The sequence below is a fragment of the Anolis sagrei genome, chromosome 4 (genome assembly GCF_037176765.1).
Source record: "Anolis sagrei isolate rAnoSag1 chromosome 4, rAnoSag1.mat, whole genome shotgun sequence".
NCBI lineage: Eukaryota > Metazoa > Chordata > Lepidosauria > Squamata > Dactyloidae > Anolis > Anolis sagrei.
Window position 1 is genome coordinate 236,488,753 of NC_090024.1, and position 18,097 is coordinate 236,506,849.

The 18,097-nt window shown below is 41.8% G+C and overlaps 1 protein-coding gene across 1 annotated transcript in view; it reads right to left on the reverse strand.

Moving 5' to 3' along the window:
• SRMS (src-related kinase lacking C-terminal regulatory tyrosine and N-terminal myristylation sites) overlaps positions 1-18,097 on the reverse strand; it is a 49,293-nt gene that overhangs the window by 30,142 nt on the left and 1,054 nt on the right. The window contains exon 2 of the mRNA XM_060771937.2: positions 2,401-2,522. Within this exon, the coding sequence (XP_060627920.2) occupies positions 2,401-2,522 (122 nt within the window). The remainder of the gene's footprint in view (positions 1-2,400; positions 2,523-18,097) is intronic.

An 18,097-nucleotide genomic window follows, 5' to 3' on the forward strand; every position in this document is an offset into this window, starting at 1 on the left:
CCCTCAAAGTGAGCTAAATTTCTGCACGGAAATACTTTTTGTAAAGAAACTTGCTGTTTCCTGAATAGAACAACCGCATTCAAATTGTGTGCAAAACTAAACCCAGATATTGTCGAAGGCTTTCATGGCCGGGATCACTGGGTTGTTGTAGGTTTTTCCGGGCTATATGGCCATGTTCTGGAGGCAATTTTTCTCCTGACGTTTCGCCTGCATCTATGGCAAGCATCCTCAGAGGTAGTGAGGTCACCTCACTACCTCTGAGGATGCTTGCCATAGATGCAGGCGAAACGTCAGGAGAAAAAATTGCCTCCAGAACATGGCCATATAGCCCGGAAAAACCTACAACAACCCAGTAAACCCAGATAACTTCTTGCAGCCAGAAGAAAATGGCTAAAATTATACATTGCTTCCTTTGAGAAGAAATTCAGTGAGTAACTACAAGTGTATTAAATGTTAGGCTTGTGGAATTCAGCTGGAGGGTGATCTTTTTTTGGGTAATTGAATTTTGATGGGCACCCAGATCAGTTTTCAGGAGCCTCCCAAAAATTGACTAATGGAAAAATCTATTTTTGGCTAGGTAGTCGAAAGATCTGGCAAGATCCAGCCCATTGGTGGGCATGGGGAACTTAGAAGGCTTCTCTTTCCATTCCTGGGATTCTTTCCTTTCTTTCTTTCAAGGGAACCTGGGTTTGAGCAACAGGATTAAGGAAGCATCCTTCCTGGGACCCTTTCCTTTCTTCCTTTCAAGGAAGTCTGGGTTTGAAGAATGGGGTTAAGGAAGCACCCCTCCTGGGACCCTTTCCTATTTTTTGTCAAGGGTGTCTGGGTTGGAAGAATGAGGTTAAGGAAACATCCTTCCTGGGACCCTTTCCTTTCTTCCTTTCAAGGGAATCTGGGTTTGAAGAATGGGGTTAAGGAAGCACCCCTCCTGGGACCCTTTCCTATTTTTTGTCAAGGGTGTCTGGGTTGGAAGAATGAGGTTAAGGAAACATCCTTCCTGGGACCCTTTCCTTTCTTCCTTTCAAGGGAATCTGGGTTTGAAGAATGGGGTTAAGGAAGCACCCCTCCTGGGACCCTTTCCTATTTTTTGTCAAGGGTGTCTGGGTTGGAAGAATGAGGTTAAGGAAACATCCTTCCTGGGACCCTTTCCTTTCTTCCTTTCAAGGGAATCTGGGTTTGAAGAATGGGGTTAAGGAAGCACCCCTCCTGGGACCCTTTCCTATTTTTTTTTCCAAGGGAGCCTGGGTTTGAAAAATAAGGTTAAGGAAGCATCCTTCCTGGGACCCTTTCCTATCTTTCTTTCAAGGGAGCCTGGATTTGAAGAAGAGCTTTAAGGAAGCATCTTTTCTGGGACCCCTTCCTTTCTTCCTTTCAAGGAAGTCTGGGTTTGAAGAATGGGGTTAAGGAAGCTTCCTGGGACCCTCTCCTTTCTTCCTTTCAAGGGAGCCTGGGTTTGAAGAATGGGGTTAAGGAAGCACCCCTCCTGGGACCCTTTCCTATTTTTTTTCAAGGGAGCCTGGGTTTGAAGCACGAGGTTAAGGAAACATCCTTCTGGGACCCTTTCATTTCTTCCTTTCAATGGACTCTGGGTTTGAAGAAGAGGGTTTCTTTGGGAAAGGAACCTTGGGTTTGAGCAATGGGCTTAAGGAAGTAGTGCGTAAGACACTTCACAGTGTTCTTCTATTCAGATTGGCCCAACAGGCAGGGCTCACAGGGAAATCCTGTGAGAGCAGCACACAGCAGCTTCTCCACGCGCTATGTGGTGCCGAATAGGGGAAGAGGAGCTGTGATTGACGCCATGTGGCCCAGTTATGGATAAAAACAACATGACAGCTGAGCCCTTACTGTTACGGCCATCTGAATAATCTGGATTGGCCAAAGGGAACTGATCAAACAAAATTTGTGCTCAAGCCTATTAAACATTTCCTGTTTTCATCTGTAGAAGGACAAAATCTGTGTCTATGATTCTATAGATGTAACAATTCTTTAGTAAGTAGATAGGTCATATAGCAGAGCACATGGGCACATAGATAGTTCCTGGCGATTTATTTTCTTTTTATTTCCAGAAGCATTTATGTCTATATGCATATGAAGAAGTAAACCTATGAACACTTATATACCACAAAATCTATTTGCATATTGATCCAGACTGACGCAGCCATGACTTTGGATTCATTTGAGGCTCAAAGACCTTCCAATACACTCTTCGAGGCAGTCTATTCCACTGTCAAACTCTTCTTATAGCAAAGATGTTCTTCCAAATATTTAGGTGGCAAAGCTGACTGGTTGTTTATAAAGGTAAGAGTTTGAAGAAGAATTCTGACACAGAACTATATCCACTATATTTCTCTGGTATCTTAAGCTTGCTTGAAATCGCAATGCAGGGAATGTGGACGTTACCTGAGAGGGAATGTTCCCCTTTGTTGCTCTCGCTGTCCCGAATGAGGAAGGAGCCGTGGCGATTAGGAGGAGAGAGAAGGAGGAGACTGGCTTTGTTCCGGCTGATGCCACTTAGGTACCAACTGAAAGGAAAGGGACAGAGGGAAATTAGTCATCAGGATAGAGTAAACTTTTGTGTAACTTCAGAAATGGGACATCTTCAGTTTTGGGCTAACAATCCATGGAGCAAAGGCCCAAGCAATATTAGAGTGTGGTTCAGATGCAACAAGTTATTACTCATAAGCTAGGAAATTTTGCAGCAGTCTAACTTTGCCCGAGTTTACTGGGAAGGGCATATGAGTCATGAGTCAATTCCTCTATTTTGAACACATCTTGAACTGAAATAAGTGGCAGACAAAGAGGAAAAGTGAGAGGAAGAGAAGAAGTTGTGTCTACTCGGTAGAAATAATGCAGTTTGATCTCAGTTTAATTGCCATGGTTCAGTGCTATGGAATCCTAGGAACAGGGGCGGCTCAACCCATTACGCAAAGTAAGCATTTGCAGTATAGTTGATTTTGCCCAGGGGCGCTCTTGAGGCGCTCTTGGGGGAAAATAGACCTTGACATATGCGAGTTGTAGTTACTGGGATGTATAGTTCACCTACAATCAAAGAGCATTCTGAACTCCACCAATGATGGAATTGAACCAAATATGGTACACAGAACTCCCACGACGAACAGAAAATATATATCAGCGATTGGTTGGGCAGGGCAACATACTGTTTGCTTACCATTGAAAATTACCTAGGGCCACCTCTGCCTAGGAATAGTAGTTTGGTGATGCACCAGTGCTCTTTGGCAAAGAAGATTCAAGATCTTGGTTCCCATGGTTCCATATCATTGAGCTGTGGCAGTTAAAGTGGTTTTAAACTGCATTAATTCTAGAGTGTAGATGCACTGAGAAAAACTGGGACATTTTAAAAGCAGCTTTAAAAGGTGAGAGGAAATCCAAAAGGGATTGTAATGTACCTACTGGTATTTTACTGGAACTCTTCCAATTTGGCAGAGACGTTCTCAGGTAATCCTCTGTTGTGTTGTTTTCTCAGCTGCTTTTAAAATGCTCCAGTTTCTCTTTCTCTACCACCCACAATCCTCCTTTGTCTACAGCATACTTCAGTGACTGAGTGCAAAATGCAAACATATCTTGTTTTTCATTAAACTCAGCTAGAAGGTAGAAGAATGAAGGGGGCAAAAAAAGAGGGGCTACTGCCCTTCCCAGTAGACTCAAGCAAAAGCAAACTGCTGCAACCTCTTTTAACTTGTATGTCCTTTCTGAAGGACATGCAACTTTTGCTTTCTTGATTGCATAATGATGCCGCTTGGCCACAAAGTGTATCTATCTATTTTCAGCTCTTAAATGTTGTATATAAAAGTATAATTTTATGTTATACTTCTATGTGGTTTATTAGATGTTTTAATTTGACATAAAATGCTTCTCATTACTTTCTTGGGAGAAAGGCAGGAAACAAATAAAATAATAACTTTTATACAAAAGCCCACATATATTGTTTGATGCCAGAAAACAGGGAACACTCTCTTGTCTGATTTTCTGCCTCAAGAGTAAAAATAGGTAGACTCATTCAAGATAATATGCAGCTTGATTGGTGTACGTGACTGTATCCATTTGATGCTTTACTTTAGGCACAAAAGCACCTTGATCCAGCCTTGATCTTTAATAGGACTCGACAATAGTGGTTTTATTAGCATAATTCTACTTTTAATTTGGGAGCCTGTAAAAAGAAAATGATGTCGTTGTGTGCCTTCAAGTCATTTCCAAGTTATAGTGACTCTAAGGCAATCTTGTCATGGGGATTTCTTGGCAAGAGTTCTGCAGAGTTTGCCTTTCTCTGAGGATGAGAGAATGCGACTTGCCTGAGGTCGCCCAGTGGGTTTTCTGCAGGGATCTACTAGGTGACCTCAAGGGTCCTCTGCTGAATATTATGCAATGCCCAAGGTCACCCAATGAGTTTCAGTGACTGAAAGTCAAACCCTGGTCTCCAGAATCATAGTCCAACACTCTAATCACTCCATAGATGGAAAATTGGAGATGGCGCCTGTATTTTTAATGGCCGTGTAGAAGAGGGCATTTCAACATTTATTGCTTGTGACTTGGATGAGTGACAAGCAATACCTGCGGAAATCCTTCTTTTACACGCCAATTAAAAGAACAAGAGCCATATCGACTTTTCAATCTGACAAGCCGGGTTTCTAGGATCTAAGAGAGAGCCAGGCAGTGGTTTGATGGGGCCAAATCTTGCAGAGCTGAGGCGCCAGGTTTAACTATGGCTCCACCTTCTAACCCTCCAGGCCTCCCTTTCCGCTCTGAGTTCAGCTGCAATCTGCATAGTGGTTCGGAGCATGAGAGGACAAGGATTCTCCCAGTAAACAAGTCTGGAATGCAAAGTATTTACTTTTGTTGTCAATGACTTCTGAATGAGCAATGTTCTCATTCTCAACTGGCCTGTTCAGGTTTGGCAAAGTCAGGGCTGTGGTTTCTTTGATTGAGAGAGTATCTACACTGTAGAATTAATGCACTTTGACACCACTTTGACTACCATGGCTCAATGCTATGGAATCATGGGAGTGTTTCCCCCAAGAGGATAAACATCAAGGGAACCACTGAGTGTATAGGGAAGCTGATGAAGAAATACAATGTACAAACTATCTACAGACCCACTAGGAAAATCCAACAAATGCTATGTTCAGCAAAGGATAAGAGGGATCCTCTCACCTCTGCAGTCTACCATATACCATGCAACTGTTTATTTATTTATTTATTTATTTCGTATACTTCTACCCCGCCCTTCTCAACCCCCGAGGGGGGACTCTGGGTGGCTTACAAAATGGCATAATTTGGTGCCTACACGAATACAATAACATATAAAAACAGCAATTAAATGATTAACAATTAAAACAATTAAAACAACAATATATCTCACAGTCGATAGCCAATCTCAAGCACATTGTTCGCCAACTTAGGGTCCATACTTCGTTCCACATTGTCTATTCCTATCCGTTGTCACAGTCCTTTATTTATCTGCCAGATTGCCCAAATGCCTGGTCCCACATCCATGTTTTTAATTTCTTTCTGAAGGAAAGGAGGGATGTTGCTGATCTAATTTCCCCGGGGAGTGAATTCCATAGGTGAGGGGCCACCACTGAGAAGGCCCTGCTCCTCGTCCCCACCAATCTCACTTGTAACAGAGGCGGGGCCGAGAGCAGGGCCTCCCCAGAGGATCTCAGACTCCGAGGTGGGACGTAGAGGGAGATGTATTCGGACAGATACGCTGGGCCGGAACCGTATAGGGTTTTGTAGGTCAAAACCAACACTTTGAATTGTGCTTGGAACTGGATCGGCAGCCAGTGGAGCTGACACAACAGGGGGGTGGTATGCTCCCTGTATGACGCTCCGGTGAGCAATCTGGCTGCCTCCCGCTGGACTAATTGAAGTTTCCAAACAGTCTTCAAAGGCAACCCCACGTAGAGTGCGTTGCAGTAATCTATCCAGGATGTAACAAGAGCGTGGACCACCGTGGCCAGATCCGACTGTGGACAAGTCTATATAGGGACCACCAAATGCAGCATTGCCCAGGCACAAATCAAGGATCATGAAAGGGACTGCAGACTAAGTCAACCTGAGAAATCCGCCATAGCAGAGCACCTGATGAACCAACCTGGACACAGCATATTATCTGAGAACACAGAAATGCTGGACCACTCTCACAACCATCATGTCAGACTACACAGAGAAGCCATTGAAATCCACAAGCATTTCAACAGAAAAAAGGAAACCATGAAAATGAACAAAATCTGTCTACCAATATTTAAAAAACTCTAAAATCAGGACAGTAAACAAATTACATTTGGATTTTTGCATATGACATGAGGGGGGGGGGGGGGGGAGAAGTAGCTGGTGTCACTATTACTGTTATCCAGATGGAAACAATTCTTCCTAAAATATAGTAACCATTAATTCTGATTAGGAATAGTTTGCATGGGTTTTGTTTTGAAAATGTATCGAATTTGAGTGAATTGTAAAGTATTTTATACTTATTTTGCTCAAGTTGCCATTTGAACACAGATCTAGATACATTTTATTATTTTTGAATGGATATTTTCTGATTGTATATTAGTTTGCTTCTTCCAATTAATAAAATAATTCAATAAAGAAAAAAAAGAACAGTAAATGAAGGGGAATACAGGGAAATTCCAGACAGGAAACAAACAGAGCCAGCTAACACCTCCCAACAAAGGATTTCCCCCGGCAGGAAGAAGCCAGGCTTTGAAGCTGCAATGCTATTCAATGCTAATCAAGTTGGCCAATTGCAACTTTCACACTCGCCTCCAACAGACAAGAGTTCTTTCTCCCACCCTGGACATTTCACAGATATATAAACCCCACTTGCCTAGTTTCCAACAGACCTCACAACATCTGAGGATGACTGCCATAGATGTGGGCAAAAACTCAGGGGAGAATTCTTCTGGAATATGGTCATTCAGCCCAGAAAACTCACAGCAACCCATGGGAGTTTGCTTTGCAAAGTCTTTTGCCTTCACTCTCAAAGAGTACTGATGCCTCACCAAACTACAGTGTTCATTATTCCATACCACTGAGCAATGGCAATTAAAGTGACACCAAACTGCATTCATTCTACAGTGCAGATGCTCTTTCCCTATTGCACTCCACTTTAACAAGCATTAACGTCTTTTTTTGTGTGCCATTGCTTCTCATGATATGAGAGAATTGTAGGGAGAGAATGAATGAAAAGTATGGAGATGTAGAGGGGGAAATGTGGTTCCAGTAGCTATATTAGCAAGGAGAGCATTAAATTCGAAGGTATCTCCCACTACAATCCATCTAGGACCCTAAGATAATCCGGGGAGGCCTTGCTTGCTGTCTCCCCATCATCTCAATCACTTTTAGTGGGGACAAGGGACAGGGCCTTTTCTGTGGTGGCTCCTTGGCTGTGGAACTACCTCCCAAGCAAAATTAGATCTGCTCCATCCCTCCTGACCTTTCAGAAACTAGTGAAATTGTGGCTATGGGATCAGGCTTTTGTAGACTAGGCTAACCTGCTAGCAAAGCGACGGCTTTAATGGACTTGACGGACTTCTTTTAGGACGATGGCTTAAATCGGCAATTGTTTGAATGTTTTTATACTGTTTTTATATTGTTTTTATTTAAATTGTATATTTATGCTTTTGGTTGTGGGCAAGCATGGTGTGCCGGTTGATAGCTGCCCTGAGTCCCTCTGCGGAGGTCAAGATAGGACGGGATACAAATGTCCGAAATAAATAATGACTAATATTCCCTAAACATACAGACCGCACACAGGACACATACATATCTTTCTACAGAAATGTTTGGAGTTGTTGAATACACTCTCCAAAGCAGTAGTTCCAAACCTTTGGGCCTCCAGGTGTTTTGGACTTCAATTCCCAGAAATCCCAGCCAGTTTACCTGCTGTTAAGACCTGTGGGAGCTGAAGTCCAAAACAGCTGGAGTTCCAAAAGTTGGGATCCACTGCTCCAAAGGAATGGACCATTAAGCAAACACAACTGAAAAAAGTGACTAATAATTGTTCCTTCCCTGTGTGCTGCTATAGGAATGGATTTTGCATGGCAATCCTGTTCTACAGCTGAATGTATGTAAATATTCTGGTTAAGATTGTGATTTTTTCCTGTGCCATCTGTCTTTAACAGCATCTTAATCTGTAAACATTAGCAGGCGATGATGCTTCTCTTCCTGCCATGAAAAGTCTCACGTGCCGATTCCACATGTCAATATGCTGCTAAAAGGCAGAGGAGCAGAGCAGCCTGTTTTTACTCTGGTTACCTGGCAAACTTACCTATTTATTTAACTTTTCCTACAAATTTAGCTCCCTGGGGGTAGAAGGAAGGGTGGAATAAGGTTCTGCAGTTGACCTATTGTGGAGTTGCTCCCACACTGAAGAGCCAGGCGCAATTGCTCTCGGAGGATGCATTTACACTGTTGAATTAATGCAGTTTGACTGTGCTGTCGCACGCTGGGCCTGTGCATTAGACTGTAGACAGGACATAAATTCTCTGTGCCCAACGGGACGCCGGGGCTGCCTCAGATTAAAGGCCCTTAGATTCCCCCAAACAGAGTCTTTAGATTGCTTAAAGTAAATCCAACAAAGTTCTTTATTGATGAAAACAAACAGGTACTTTCAAGCTTTCTTAACAGTCTATTGGCTCTTGCAATCTTGTTCACTGGGAACAGGCACTATCTTCATAACTGTATACTAACTAATGGGGAAATCCTTAACTTCTAATCTGGGCAGTCTGTCTTTGTTGGCATGGAGCCCCTGCACCTGGTACCAACTGCATCTGGCTTCTGCGAGAGACCCTTACCAGGCAGAGCTTTGTAGACTTCCAGGGAAAAAGAAGGAGTTCAGGTTTTGGTGGTGGCTGGCTGAAGTCCCTCAGCCAAGCTGTGGGCCTTTTCTCCCCAGCCAAGCTGTAGGCTGTATATCTCCCCGGCCAAGCCGTAGAAGATGAAGTTTTCTACAGGAGCTCTTCGTTTTATGTCCTGTGCGAAAGCTGCTCTGTGTAGACTGAACTCAAAATGGCTCCTATTTCCACTAAAACTCAAAAAGGGACGGGACCAGGGAACCTAACAATAATTGACAGGTGGCTTGCCCTATGATTGCAGCCAAAAGAAGCCACCTATCTGCAGAGTCCCTGAAACTTAGGACTGCAACAAACATTAAATGCAAAGCAAACAAAATTGGAGCTCCTGGTGCAGTTGTACCAGCACACTGACACCACTTTAACTACTATGGCTGAATGTTATGTAATTCTAGGAGTTGCAGTTTGATGAGGCACCAGCACTTTTGGGGGGGGGGGGGGGGGGAGAGAAGAGTAGGCTAAAGACCTTGTAAAATTATTACTTCTATGATTCAAGAACATTGAGCCATGGCAGCTTTTTTTCATTTCAGGAGCGACTTGAGAAACTGCAAGTCGCTTCTGGTGTGAGAGAATTGGCTGTCTGCAAGGATGTTGCCCAGGAAACCCCCAGATTTGACATGTGTTTTTGGATGTTTTCTCCAGCTATATCCTGGTTACTGAGTCCAGAAGACCATTTCTGACCATCTTTTTTCCCCCTCCCTTTTTTTGGACTATTTCAGATGTTTCCCCAATGAAGCCTGATGGACACTGACAAGATTGCCTGCGTCATGGGAAGAGCTTCATCACAAATAGTACCCTCAATGGATTCTAAAATATCTGGGGACATTGCACAACCACAGTATAGTTACTCAAGAACAGAAATCTGCAGGTGGACATAGTTCATATTTATCTTGCCTGATGCGGGAAGAGGTCCTTGGGGTGAAACGATGATTTACCACACTGGGTGACACCAACCCTAGATGCCAAATACATTCACTAGACTGAAAATCCCAAGATTCTGTAGCATCTTGTCATGGTCATAGCACTATAGTTTTAGGTTTGAATATGGTTTTAATCAGTGTTTAAGGGTTTTAACTGTTTACTTTTTAAAAATAAATTCTATTTTAATGTTTGTATATTTTAGGTTTAAAGTCATTTTCCATTTGGTTTTACTGTAAGCCACTTTGAGTCTTGTTTGTAGGGAGAGAATGTAGGGTATAAATACACATCATCATCATCATCATATACTCAAGATGAGGTGTTCCATCTTCAAGTACACATAACCCTTGCCTCTTCTGCATGCTGAAATGATTCAGGGCCCTTCCACATAGCCATATAATCCAGAATATCAAGGCAGAAAATCCCACAATATCTGCTCTGAACGGGGCTATCTGAGTCCACACTGCCATATATCCCAGTTCAAAGCAGAAAATGTGGAATTTTATTCAGATGTGTGGAAGGGACCTCAGAGGTGTGTTCACACACACATGTGCCCACCCATTTCTTTATCTGGTTTCTACCTTTGCTGCCTTACTCCTAATGCTTCCTAGGAATGCAACCATATTGATGATGGAGCAAGAAGAGCAGCAGCAGAGTGCAAAGCTGGGAAAGAGCAAGGCAGCTCCCAAGATAGCTGAGTTCTGCCATCCATCTGGAATAAGTAGTCCCCTTAGTGCAGGTATGGGCAAACCAGACTTCCAGATGTTTTAACTTCAACTCCCACAATTCCTAACAGCTGGTAGGCTGTTAGGAATTGTGGGAGTTGAAGTCCAAAACATCTGGAAGGTTGAAGTCTGCCCACGCTTGCCTGAGTGGCTTTGAGGATAGCACTGCCCTCCATTAGACCTGGTTTGGTTTACCAAACTGCGAAGATTATGATTCAATAGGAGCATCTGAAAAAATGTGATGGCAGCAATGGCCTTTCTGGAGTAAAGCAGCATAAATGTTCGTGTTCTGTTGCGCGCTGGGCCTGTAACAGCTGTACTTTTCTATAGGACTTATACTTTAAACCCAGCAGGAAGCCAGGGGGCCTCAAAGAGAGGTTGTCAGGGATTTTTCTGAAGTGATTGTCTTTAGAGTCTTTAATGATGCAACAAAGTCTTTATTATGGAACAAACAACAAGTCTCCAATGGTTCAAACAACACTTCAAGGCTTTCTTAGTCTAGTCCTCAATGGACTGGCACCTAACTTTAATTAACTAATCTTTCTCTGTAGGAAAAAACCCTTTTTAACCTCTCCCAGGCTGCTTTCTATCTATGCCTCATCGGTGTGGGACCTACTACTGAATCCAAATGCGTCTGGGTATAGAGTAGACCTACCAGCTGAGGCTTGAAGATATTTCAGCTGAAGTTCCATGGATCTGTAATGCTGTTCTCCCTTCGAGAATTCTTAGAAACTTTAGGGCTGTTCACTCTGATGCTGTGAGGCTGAGAGGCTGTGTGCTCTCAGCCAGAGCTTTTGGGACCTTTCTCCTGGAATTTCCTTTTCTCTGGATGGTTACTTTTTCCCTGGATGCTCTGTTCCCCTGGATGCTCTTGAGAAAGGAAGCTTTTCTACGGGGCGAGCTGGTCTACGTCCTATAGCTTAGCTACCTTGTGTGAGACTGCCCAAAAAATGGCTCCTTTCCCTCCCAGAGCCCAGAACAAGGGGCAGAACCAAAGCTTAATTATGATGGACAGGAGGCCTGTCCTATGACTGCAAAACAGATAACAGAAAGAAAATAAAGTTGGAGCTCCTGGTACAGCCGTACCAGCACAGCTCGTATCCTGCTAATTTTCACCCTCTGCTTAACATGTCAGTAAGAATTAACTCTGTGAATTGTATACAATTTTAAACCTATAATTACAGTTTGATGAACTGTATGACTTGAACGGTGATGCACTGCATAATGCCTTTGCTTTGCAGGGTGGCTTAACGAAAGTAAGATGGGAGAGTTTTGTTTGAACTTGGGACTATTGATGTATTTGTCCAGACTAACCAGGATTAAACCAGTGTTTGTTGTTGGTTGGTGGATCCTGCATTCTCACTTAACCATAATCCTGAGTTCTGTTGTCATGCAAACATATCTTTTCTTGATTATTTGCTTGTATGATGGAGAAGTTAAACAGGCAACACAAACCATAAAGCATTTACATAGTTGCTTATGAAGTCCTACTTTGAGGCTTGAAATGCTGTGCAAACACATGACGAAAAGGCAGCCTCAGTCCACCCATTTACAAAACAGTTTCTCATCTAGCAGGTTCGGGAAGTCATCCAAAGCCCAAGATTCAAACTGGTCACAAAACACCCATTCACACTATGAGCCATTGAAACTGGCATGTCACAACCACATCACCCACAAGCCTTTACTCTTGTGGCTCTGGGTGGGTTTTGATTCAATACGGAAATGTGGCTGTTTAGCATATTTTTTGTGTGTGTGCTGTACATAAGATGTATTTATTTCCTCTTCACTGTCATTGTACCCTACAATTAACAAGAGAGAAGGAATTTAAATGTCACTGTAGATGGAATTTATTAGGTCTGAAATTCATATTGTGAAGACAATCCTACCTCATACATTCTTCACAATGTTTATGGGAACATATGTACCAAATTCCCATGTTTCCAATACACACGTGAGTTTCTAAACCTCTCACTTGAAATGTGGCATGTTTATTTTTTTAAAAAAAATAATAGATTTTCAACTACAGATTCAGATTTAGTTTTAAAAGTTGATAGTTTCAGTTTGCAGTTGTAGCTTTTGGTATGAATTGAGTGCCTTTTAGTATAGATGCATTGAGTGCTTTTTAGAGAGTAAGGTGGACAACTTGGTCCCAAACATTATTTTTGTGGGATATTTCAGAATTTCAAACTAGATCTTATATCAATTGAAAGGAGAAGGGGACAAATTATTATTGAATTTTCCTGTGTAAATCTTTATTTCAAGATCTCTGCTTAAACCATGTAAAAATTATACATTTAGGACTCATTAAAAGTAAGTTTGTCATAGCTATGGTTGTATACCATAAAATCAATGTTTTATGTATACCATAAATCAATCAACAAACATTTTGTAGAGCTTCCACAATCTCTTCTATTTCCATTGCTCTTCCATTCATCCCCTGTTCCCCGTTGCTCTTGAAGATAGTGCATTTTTTTTATTTTGAAAGCAATAGAACAAAGATCTCTGTGGGATACAGAGTAGTCTTGTACAGTTGTATAGAATTACTATCCATTTCTGTTTGTTTCATTTGTAAGGCCCCATTTTAGTTTTTGAGCACCTATCCCAAAAATGGGCACTTTTCCGAATGAGCTTTTTTTAATCCCAGATTTTTTTTTTAAAAAAGAATATTTTCGTCCCACTGGTGGCTGTTGCACTCCAGGCTAGGAAAGCCTTCTGACTTTAAACATCACAATGCAAGCAGTTTATTGAAAAATGCAAGCAGTTTATTTGAAAGCAGTAGCAGTAAAGAGCAATCCACAAAAATAGGTAAATCCAATTAGGTAGAAAGATAGATAGATAGAAACAAATGGTCCAAGAAATTAGTCCATCGGAGTTCATGAAAACAAATATAGAAACTTCCAAAGTAAAACCCCAAAACTTGAACATGAATCAAACAAGGCACTAACACAGGAATCTATCCAAGGCAAGGCTTCCAGGGACCTGGGACAAAGTCTTGACTCAATTCCAACGTTGCTTCATCTGGCTACAGATTCTGTACTTGGCACTTTTATTCCCTAATCTACTCTATATTCCAAGCGGCCAGGAATGGATTTCTTTTCAGCCTTGTATCTGTTATCAATCTCTCCCGCAATCTGGCAGAGTGCCTGAGAGATTGGTTTGCTTGTCTGTGTTGACTGAAAGTATTTCTCTTATCTACTGGCTCATTTCTGCAGCTGGCCCAAGTCCCGAGCTTTTCTCAGGCACAAAGCATTGGGAATTCTCTGGTGGCAATTCAGGCCCGGGAACATACCATCATCCCCAAACCCTTCAGGAACATTATCATCAGAAAAGTCACTTTGAACAGGAATCCCATTGTCATTCTCTGCATTTAGAGCATCCTCATAATTAGAAACATCATTAGACACATGAACCTCATTGTTACTCCCAACATCCAGAATACCATGATCATTAGACACAATCACAGTGTGAACTCCAACAGTGGCAATGGGCAGGCTTCCTACACTCCCCTTCCGCTCGGTTTTAGGCACTGGCAGGCGTTGGTGCGTTCTGGGCCTGCACGCCACACACACACACACACACTTTCTAAAGTGCCCATGCCTGCCAAGACCTGCAGTTGAGCACTGAAAATCAGATGACCAAACATTTACTGTTCCCACTTTCATTTAGTTTCACTGATATTTTTGTACCAGAGGAGGTTGTACCATTTTGTGCCATCCGAATGAAACAAAAACATGAATTAAATGACTGTAACGGTTCCCGGGCCCATGACTAGTAATTATTATTATTATTATTATTATTATTATTATTATTATTATTATGACTATGGGGGGACTCAGGGCGGCTTACAAAAAAGGCACAATTCGATGCCCAACAATTCACAAAGTACAATATACAATTTACAATTTTCCATAGTATGTACAATAGTACAGAGTATGGACACATAGCTTGAGTATCCCTTATCTGGAACTGAATTTTGCACTGATGAGTGCATGGGATATAAGAATTCCAGTATCATGGAAGTTATTTTTTCTTTAGTCTTTTTCTGCCCCAAAGTCCTGATGTCCACCAAACGACAACTCCCAGGACTCCATTTCATTTGGCAATAACAGTTAAATTGCATTAATTCTATAGTGTAGATATACCAACAATATAGATATTTCAGTGTCAGGTTGTCAGCTTAGAAAACATTAGAAATTGTTCTTGAATCTTTAATGTTTGTATCTTTAATTGCAATGTCTTCTGAAATGAAGCAGAAAATTGACTGGTACTTAAGAATTTTTGCATCAATGTTTTGTAAAATAGATTAAAAACTGTAACATTTGGGGAGCAGGCAAAATTTGCTGATTGGGCCCAAGCTGACATAAAAATATTCAAGATGATAACCCAACTATAAGTATACCATGCTAATTCAAAATTGGGTTCATAAAGACATTTTCTACAGCAAAACAAACAAACAAAAGTAGAATTGAAAATAATTACAGAAGCACCCTATATACTTGAGTAAAAGCCGAGCTTTTCGGCCCTTTTTTTAGGCTGAAAAAGCCCCCCTTGACTTATACTCAAGTCAAAGTTATTTATTATTTTACTCTGTTATTATTACATTTATTATTTACTCTATTTTTATTGTTATTATTACATTTATTATTTTTCTCTATTATTGTTGTTATTACATTTACATTATTTATTATTATTACTATTACTACTATTATTACTACATTTATATTATTTTACTCTATTATTGTTGGGTTGTTGTAGGTTTTTTCGGGCTGTGTGGCCATGGTCTAGAGGCATTCTCTCCTGACGTTTCGCCTGCATCTATGGGAAGCATCCTCAGAGGTAGTGAGGATGCTTGCCACAGATTCAGGTGAAACGTCAGGAGAGAATGCCTCTAGACCATGGCTACACAGCCTGAAAAAACCTACAACAACCCAGTGATTCCAGCCATTAAAGCCTTCGACAATCTATTATTGTTGTTTTTATTACATTTATTATTTTACTCTCTTTACTATTATTGGAAGGATACATAATAAGCACATTTACATTGAAGAAGGTTTGAATAATGGTTTAATCAGAATCAAATTTACCAGTAGCTGCTGCATTTCCCACCCTTGGCTTATACTCGAGTCAATACACTTCTAATGGTAAAATTAGGTGTCTTGGCTTATATTCGGGTTGGCTTATACTCAAGTATATATGGGTAGTTGACTTTCATCTTAAGTTTTTCATTTTTATGTGTTTTTATTGCTATTTTTCTTTTTCTTTTTTTGTAAACCCGCTTCAAGTCAAGGTCTGGGAGAAAAGGTGCAATATAAATAAAATGATGGGTGGTCGCATTAGATAGCCTGTCAAGTTTGGTGATTCTGTGATCAAGCATGTGATGCAAGCATAACAGACTAAATTATAGGATACATGTCTTGCAATGTGTGTCCCTTAGGCTTTCTGACTCCCACAGGAAAAAAAAACTGGGAGGGAAAGGAAGTTAAAAGATTATGCCTAAGATCCAAAGATCCTGAAGCTATTTCTTGGGATAAAGAGGCTTCCAAATAAGCAGAGGAAGTGCACAGAGAAGCACCACTAAATTCCTCTAATATCAAAGTCTTCTTGACATTAGCTCCATCTAATCCCCATCCAGCAAAGTCATGTTACTCCTCTATTCTGCCTTGGTCAGACCACACCTGGAATACTGTGTCCAATGCTGGGCACCACAATTGAAGGGAGATGTTGACAAGCTGGGATGTGTCCAGAGGAGGGTGACTAAAATGATCAAGGGTCTGGAGAACAAGCCCTATGAGGAGTGGCTGGGCCCATTTAGCCTGAGAGGAGACATGATGGCCATGTATAAATATGTAAGGGGAAGTCATAGAGAGGAGGGAGCAGGTTGTTTTCTACTGCCCTAGAGACTAGGACATGGAACAATGGCTTCAAACTACAGGAAAGGAGATTCCACCTGAACATTAGGAAGAACTTCCTAACTGTGAGAGATGTTCAGCAGGGGAACTCTCTGCTCTGGAGTGTGGTGAGGCTCCTTCTTTTGAGGCTTTTAAACAGAGGCTGGATGGCCATCTGTCAGGGGTGCTTTGAATGTGATTTTCCTGCTTCTTGGCAGGGGTTAGACTGGATGGCCCATGAGGTCTCTTCCAACTCAATGATTCCAGAGATGAAGCAACTCCAAGCATATCACAAAAGGTCAAGGGGCAAAGCTTCCCCCAAGAATCAAGACTGAAAACAGTGAATACCACATTGCAGAATTATGGCAATATGACAACACTTTAACTGCTATGGTTCAATGGTGTACCGTTCTGGGATTTGAAGTTTGGTGAGATATTTAGCTTTCTCCTTCTCCAACAAATGGCAAACCTCATAGCATTGTGTAATGGCAGTCAAAGTGGTATCGAGCTGTTATAATCCTTCCTTCACTCTGGCTACATCCAGAGAGAGATGAGCAATAACCGATCAGTACAGCTTTCACTTGACGTATTCTCATCATTTGGTTTTATTGGGCTATTTATAATAATGATGTATGTTTCTTGGATGCTTCCATGACAATATATGAAGACAATCAGGCCATCAGTAATAAAGGAACACAGCCTCTCCCTTTTTCCTGGCATGGCCCCTTTACTTATAAATCAAATCTGGTATATTAATCTCAGCAATGCAGCCTGAATTATTAATTATTTAAATCGGTAATTGCTAATAAATTGCTTGATATAATTCATAGTGCCCTTTGGAAAATGTTATGTAAGTCCCAATAAAACGTCTTTCTGGGAGCTTTCACTCTCAGCCCTTCTCCTTGTAGTCTTGTTGCACAAACTTGGGCTACCTGTTCAAATGTATCTCCTTCTATGAACCATCTCGGAGGCTAAGATCATCTGGGAAAGCCCTGCTCTCAGTCCTACCTTCTTCGCAAGCGCGGTTGGTGGGAACGAGAGACAAGGCCTTCTCAGTGGTGGCCCCTTGGTTGCGGAACTCCCTCCCTATTAGGGACAAAAGACAAGGCCATCTCACTGATGGCCCCTCATTTGTGGAACTCCCTCCCTAGTGGGGATGAAAGACAAGGCCTTCTCAGTGGTGGCACCTCAGTTGTGGAACTCCCTTCCTAGTGGGGATGAAAGACAAGGCCCTCTCAGTGGTGGCCCCTCAGTTATGGAACGCCCTCCCTAGTGGGGACGAAAGACAAAGCCTTCTCAGTGGCGGCCCCTCAGTTGTGGAACTCCCTCCTTAGTGGGGATAAAAGACAAGACCTTCTCAATGGTGGGGCCTTGGTTGTGGTACTCCTTCCCTAGTGGGGATAAAAGACTAGGCCTTCTCAGTGGTGGCCCCTCAGTTGTGGAACTCCCTCCTTAGTGATATCAGGGCAGCCCCCTCCCTTCTAGTGTTTAGAAAGAGAGTCAAAACCTGGCTCCGGGAGCAGGCGTTCCAAAAATAGATCAGTGTAGCAATGTTAGTATGGAATATCTGCAATTTGACTATGGATTGGCCTTTAGACTACGGCTCTGGATGACATAATTCATTGCAATGTAATTTTTATTATGCTTATTATGTTTTCATTTTTAATTTATATTTTAACTGATGTTGTATGTTTTA